Raw genomic sequence first — 6,956 nt, 5'->3', positions numbered from 1 at the left:
AATGCCACGGTCAATATCTTCAGTAACAAATGTACAAAGTATCTGATCTCCAAGTAAGGAATTTGGTGATGAAATAACATTTCAGAATTTCAAAAGGCATCGTTTTCAATGTGTGATTTGTTTTATTTCATTTCTTACCACTTAATTTTTTCATTCAGTTTCTTTTTCACTGTAAAATTTCGATAGTTTGCTAGCTAGCTTATTTATGAAACTTTTGAAATGCAAAAACTCGATTGTGTAAAATCGAGATAAAAAAACTCGAATCATTCCATTCATTAGGACAAACTAGGACTGTTTAAAGACTTGAAAAATAATGCTGAAAGTTGATAATGCACATGAACATCAGGTTTTATATATGTTTATATCTATGCTCAGTGTCAGACTGGGACCCCAGGGGCCCACCACAAAACCTTAGACCATCGGCCCGCTTTCCAAACTATTTTCCCTCCTTTCCTCACCCAACCCCTTTATTCTCCTAGTCTCTTTTATTTACATGCTAGCATCTATTCTTCCATCTATTTCTCCTGTTTCTTCCCATTCAGAAATAGGTAATGATGAGCGAATCTGTCCTGTTTCACTTTGGTGAAAAATTTGCGAAAAGTCTGAACATTATTTGCCCGCATCTTTTTTTGCCGCCCGCGACTTTTTTTGTTGCCACCGTCTTTTTTTGTTGTCCGTGTCTTTTTTTGCCATGACCGCGGCCATTTTGACACGACCGCACCAAATTTGACATGACCATGCCCAGTTTGACATGACCGCACCTAATTTGACACAGCCTCGACTTTTTTGACGCGCATTGAACTTTTCTGCAATGAATTTCTGCCCAAGTTTCGCAAAACAATCCACCAATGGCGAAATGCTGAAATTGGCTGCGAATCCATGTCTGCTGAAAAAAATCACTCATCAATAGAAATAGGGAATGACCATGAAACAGGCCAAATGATTAGGAGAAGGAGGGCCCACCGGGAGTTTTCCTGGTATCCTGGTGGGCCAGTCCAACGTTTTTTTTTTTCAATGATAAATGTACAAAGTCTGAGTTTGGAAAACTTGAATCGGAAATCTTGAATTCACATAATCAGCCCTATAACATACAGATATGCTCCCTTAAGCATCGCTTGGATACGTACCCAACATTATTTTTGTGGATGTGACATCAGGTATATGCTTGTGTTATTGCCTTTGCCATTAATAGACGTTAAAATAAAAAACTGCCATAGTATTGAAAACTGCAAAGTAAAAAACAGACAGGGACTCTGAGAATAATTAGAATGTTTCTGTAATTATCAGTCAAATTATTTTACACAGGATGGGGCAAGGGGCGAGAGGAGAGGACTTAGGTCTATCACAGAAAAACACATCAAATATTTACAGTTTATAACAAAATGAACGTAGGAAACGGCTGAACATTAACAAAAATATTAAACCAAGAAAAAAAAAAAAAAAAAAATTGACATTTTTATATATTTATATAAAAAGTGCTGTAAAAAATTATCTTGTTTTAAAATAGCAAAAAACATTGCGATTGGGATCTGTTACAGAAACCAACGGATATAATAAAATAAAGGCACATTTTCTAAAAAATAACGGTAACTAGGCCTGCCACATGACCTCTGACCTGTGATTGGGGGTAGGTTGTGACCTCTGTTTAAGTGCTTAGCTGTTGCTGGTGACATGGCGTCACCATCAGAATGGCTACAAGGTCATTGTTTCATCTTCACCCGTGTAAAAACGTATTAACCCTGACACTGATTTAAAAAGTGTGCGTTAAACCTTTGATTGAATATTCCAGCTTCAGCAGTCACTACCACCACTACATACCTGCCAATATTTGTAAAGCAAAAATCATTTTAGCCCCTCCCCAAATCTGCCTACAGCATGCCCAGTCTGAATAACCACACCCAGTTGTACTCAGCCTAAGCCTAGTGGATCCTGGGGACAGTTGGCAGGTATGTTGTAAAACTGCTCTATGGATCAGTAGGTTACATTGGTAAGCAAAGTAGTGAAATCTCATGTACACAATCAAATTCATTGTTTAGATTTTGTTTCCATTATTTAACTCCAAGTCAAAGGAACTTCACACTAAATATGACTAATCTGTTTCCCAAAATGTTCCTGGGGATTTGACAGAAATACATAGAAGCTGGCTGATTGGTGGATAGAAATGGATACACGCAACACTCAACAACTCAATAAAGTTGTTTGTTAATAATATTGTACCATGGAATGGAATCTGATTAGGTGATGTATGTACAACACAGCCCATCACACCCAATCAGTTCTGTAAACTAGATTTCATAGAAAGGAAATTATAAGTTATAAGGAGGGTTATATGGAGCAATAGGAGGAGTTATATGGAGCGATAGGAGAGGTTATTGGGAAGACCATATGGAGCTATAGGAAGGGTTATAGGGAGAGTTATATTGAGCAATGGAAAAAGTTAAAGGTAGGGTTATATGGAGCAATAGGGGGAGCTTTAGGGAGGGTTATATGGAGCAATAGGAGGAGTTATAGGGAGGGTTATATGGAGCAATAGGAGGAGATATAGGGAGGGTTATATGGAGCAATAGGAGGAGATATAGGGAGGGTTATATGGAGCAATAGGAGGAGTTATAGGGAGGGTTATATGAAGCAATAGGAAGAGTTATAGGGAGGGTTATATGGAGCAATAGGAGGAGTTGTAGGGAGGGTTATATGGAGCAATAGGAGGAGTTATAGGGAGGGTTATATGGAGCAATAGGAGTTATAGGGAGGGTTAAATGGAGCAATGGGAGGAGATATAGGGAGGGCCATATGGAGCAATAGGAGGGGTTATATGGAGCAATAGGAGGGGGTTATAGGAACCCCCTCACCTATAGTAGTATAGGAATATGATGCAATAGAAGTTATAGCTAATATGGAACAATAGGAGGATGGACTATATATATAAATTCTATTAAAAGGTACAGAATTCTGAGGGTTCATCGGAAACATATTAGCAAGCTGCTATGTATATCAAGTCACCTTTGCAATCATTTGTTCTAATCTAATAGAAATGACACCTAAGAACACAGTTCTATCTCAAGAGAGATGTTTTGGAGAGCGCTTAACAGGGGTGCACAGTGATAGGAATAATTGCCCTGTTAACATAAGGATTACTCACTAGTATCTGGTCACTTTTCTTTACATCTGAATTGTACTAATTCCACTCACTAAAATCCCTGAGCTTCTCATAGGCAGGAGGTATTAAAAATGGCCATCAAATGATTTCTTTTTAGCAGAACCTTCCCTGGTACCGAGGCAGTTTCACTGCAAAGATATGTCAGCTATGGGTGTTCTGTGGCAGTCATTGCAGTTAATGGGAAACCCTGACTGTTGAAAAAAAAAAAAATCTCTACAATGTGGTGGATCTGTTTTACAAACAGTCCTTAGTGTTATATATATATATATAGATATATATATATATAACACTAAGTTAGCTTGAGCTTGCACACTAATAAACCACTTACAGTTTGTGTACATGTTTATATTCATGATAGTTCAGGTATAACACTAATTTTCTGAATATAATATAATGGCATGGGATCATCATAAGATGTTTAACTTGTTTGTGAAACTCCTGAATTCAACATAGAGGGGGTATAAAGACTCTATACTGATCTGTTGTTCCTATCTAGGACAATTGTTAGAGCACCTCATTTGGCTAAAGTAGTGCTAAACTGTAAAGTGAACGCAATTGTGCCCCATCTCTCGACATCAAAATCGTTTTACCCAGCATTCTTGGGGTTAGCAAGACAGGACTGCAAGTAGACGAGCCCTAAATGTGGACATTGCATTTTCTTGTATGTGAGACTAGGTACAGAGCGCAGGTTTAGTGTATGGAAGACCTTGCCAATATAACCTGCACCTTATTCCAAAGGTACTAAGTCAGATCTACACTCTAGTAATTGAACCCGCTGGAAATACCACCTACGGACTTTGACCAGCGGGGCAGAGTATTGTGTAGGCAATGCACGCTGCCTGCCCTGTATACAACTTCTATAATATTATCCGCAGGTTCTATTTACATTCATTTGGTTGATATCAGGGAACCAAAAACATTCATAAAACACAGAAGACATATATTTACAATTAGGCTGAATTAGTTCAGGTACTTCTCTGCAATCATTTTTTTTTGGATGTCACCTAATATTCCCTTTTTGTTCCCAAGAGTACGTTATACACTGTATCTACATTCGGTATTAAATGTCTATTATAATTTGAAGTAGAAAATATTGATTGTCCCATTTGAGTTAGCTTTTCATATAGTTCCTTTGAACAAAAGCTAGCCACACACGTGCCAACCATTGGGTCTCTTAATTGTTCAGCCTGGGGATCAGATAACAAGTCAACTACAAATATTTCTTTGTACAGGTTGTCTCATGCCCTGTAAATGCAGGTATTACACAACCAGGATTTCAATTCTGAGCTATTAACGCTGTGATTACATTATAGTTTGGTTGAGATCAGTATGCCGACCTCCACTGGTTGACTAAGGGTATTTTCATTTGGAAAAGGCTGAATAACGCTACATCGTTGTGCGTCATATGTGGCCAGCTTTAGGAATACAATTTACAGATTGTCCACTTAGGTAGCACAAAGTCCTTTTTCATATGTAAACACATATGAGGACTTGAAAGCTCTGGTTTGTTGTCCTACTAAAAGATATCAGCCTGTACTGAATACTGAGATTGCAGCACAACAGCACCATGAGCTAGAGCAGGGATCCCCAACCTTTCTTACTTGTGAGCCACAGTCACACATAAAAAGACTTGGAGAGCAACACAAGCACCATAAAAGTTCATGGAGGAGCCAAATAAGGGCTGTGATTGGCTATTAGGCAGCCTCTATGCACCCTATCAGCTTACAGGGGCTTTATTTGGTAGTAAATCTTGCTTTTATTCAACCAAAACTTGCCCCCAAGTCAGGAATTCAAAAATAACTCCCTGGTTTGGGGGCACTGAGAGCAACATCCAAGGGGTTGGGGAGCAACATGTTGCCCCTGAGCTACTGGTTGGGGATCACTGAGCTAGAGATTAAAACATAGGGAACATTCTAATTTAGTAAGCTTTATCACAGTGCTATTTGTATCGTTATCCCCTGATTTCTGGGACCTCAGTAAGGTATTTCAAAACTAGTTTGAAGGCAACCTAAGTTCAGACTCAGTAACAGAAATAACACTGGTCGAGGCAAACTGGCCTCTGCAGTAGGTTTCCTCATATTCAAATGCCTAAATTTGTCCCTTTTTTGTAATATAACACATAAGACACAGTATATATCTTATAAACAGTGTGGATGGATTAGAGGCACATTCATTATGTGTGTATAGGACATCATAATGGTGGAAGAGAACCCCATTCGTGGTGTCTCTTTAAGGTCATATTATTGTATGACGTGTGCCACTTATGTCTGGGTGAGACATAGAGTGGGTGGGTACAAAATTGAAATGGAAGAAACTCAATCTAAAGGCATGACACAATCACTGAGTCTTTCTAAGTGCGAATGTGACACAACCTTTAGATAATGACTTTTTGTGTCACAAAACCCTGCAAAAAAAAAGGTGCTGTGAGGCAGTAGCCACTTGAATTTTTAGGGGTCACAAGTAGAGGCCTATGAAAATAAGCAAGAAACGTAGAAGATAAAAACGTTTTGAAGAAAAGGGTAGAGGGATGCACTTTTGAATTTTAAAAGGAAGTCTGAAAATCCAAAGTTCATGATTCCTTATCTCAGAGCCTTATTGTCCATCACAGTGAAAAGACCTAGAGATCCTGGACATGAGAGGTTCATAGGGAAAAAAGATTACACACCACAATACTGAAAATAATGCATCAGTGCAGAAGGATTGTCTGTTAATACTGGGTAAAAAGGGATTGCCTGGGTCTGCGGGGTCAAGGGGCAAACTTTCCTTCACATCTCGGGTAGGATGTTCCGTGAAGTCAACATGAACATCTTCCTTCTGTCCCTATACTCTTATTCACACTGGTGAGGTAGCAGTGGAGTCACTGTTCAAGCTCTGGGCAATGTCATCCCGCTGAATTTTACGGAGGGCTGTATACAGGGCATCAGTGGTGGCACTGTCCTTGGAGGACCAATCAGAAAGCATAGCTCGTACAGGGAACTCTTCTCTTGTGAATGTGTCTATGATTTCATCCTGGTAGCCAAGTTCTCCAGCCAGGGACTTCCAGGTCTGTTCAAGAGACCCACTTAAAAGCTTCTCTACCTCTTCTTGCTTATGAGGAGAAAGTTTGTTGTGAAGATGCATGTCATTTTTACCTAGAGTAAAATGTGAAAGTGATGTTACATCCAGAGAATCAGCATACACTTTATTTTAAATAAATGTCTTTTATTTGAGAAACATGCTTATTAAAAGGCTCCTAGAGACACCTCTCTGCAACAGAAAGTGACCATATAAAAGCATATAAATGTGGCCTACTGACATTGTGTAAAGGTGCCCATACACGTGAAGATTCGCTCGCTTGGCGAGGTCGCCAAGCAACCGGATATCACCTGATATCCCCACCTACGGGTGGGCGATATCGGGGAACATGTAGACTAATTTGATCGTTTGGCCCTGGGGCCAAATGATTGAATTATATTGGCGGCAATTGGGCAGTCGGTTCGGGGGCCACATTAATGCGGTCCCCCATCCGGCTAAATCTTTTAAACTGCCCGATCAATATCTGGCCAATTTCAGGCCAGATATCGGTCGGGCATGCCCCTCGTTCCTGCCCCTACACAGGCCAATAAGCTGCCGAATCAGTCCAAGGGACCTTTATTCTCCATTACTTATTTGCAGTTGTGACTTTTGTCTTAAAAAAGCCATACGGCTGAAGATAGCTCATATGGTAATGGTAAGGTCAACTAAGTTGTAATAAGTGGATTTTTGCCTTATTTGTACTGGGCCAAATTGGGCTGATTCAATCATTTTGCCCCCAAGCCAA

The 6,956-nt window shown here is 39.6% G+C and overlaps 1 protein-coding gene across 1 annotated transcript in view; it reads right to left on the bottom strand.

Moving 5' to 3' along the window:
• Positions 1 to 5,453: 5,453 nt before the first annotated feature.
• Positions 5,454 to 6,956, bottom strand: part of ngfr (nerve growth factor receptor) — a 43,463-nt gene continuing 41,960 nt past the window's right edge. Inside the window, exon 6 of the mRNA XM_002935711.5 lies at positions 5,454 to 6,288. Within this exon, the coding sequence (XP_002935757.2) occupies positions 5,990 to 6,288 (299 nt within the window). The 3' untranslated portion in view covers positions 5,454 to 5,989. The remainder of the gene's footprint in view (positions 6,289 to 6,956) is intronic.

This window comes from Xenopus tropicalis, chromosome 10 (assembly GCF_000004195.4).
Source record: "Xenopus tropicalis strain Nigerian chromosome 10, UCB_Xtro_10.0, whole genome shotgun sequence".
NCBI lineage: Eukaryota > Metazoa > Chordata > Amphibia > Anura > Pipidae > Xenopus > Xenopus tropicalis.
This window is presented reverse-complemented; position numbering and strand designations above follow the sequence as displayed.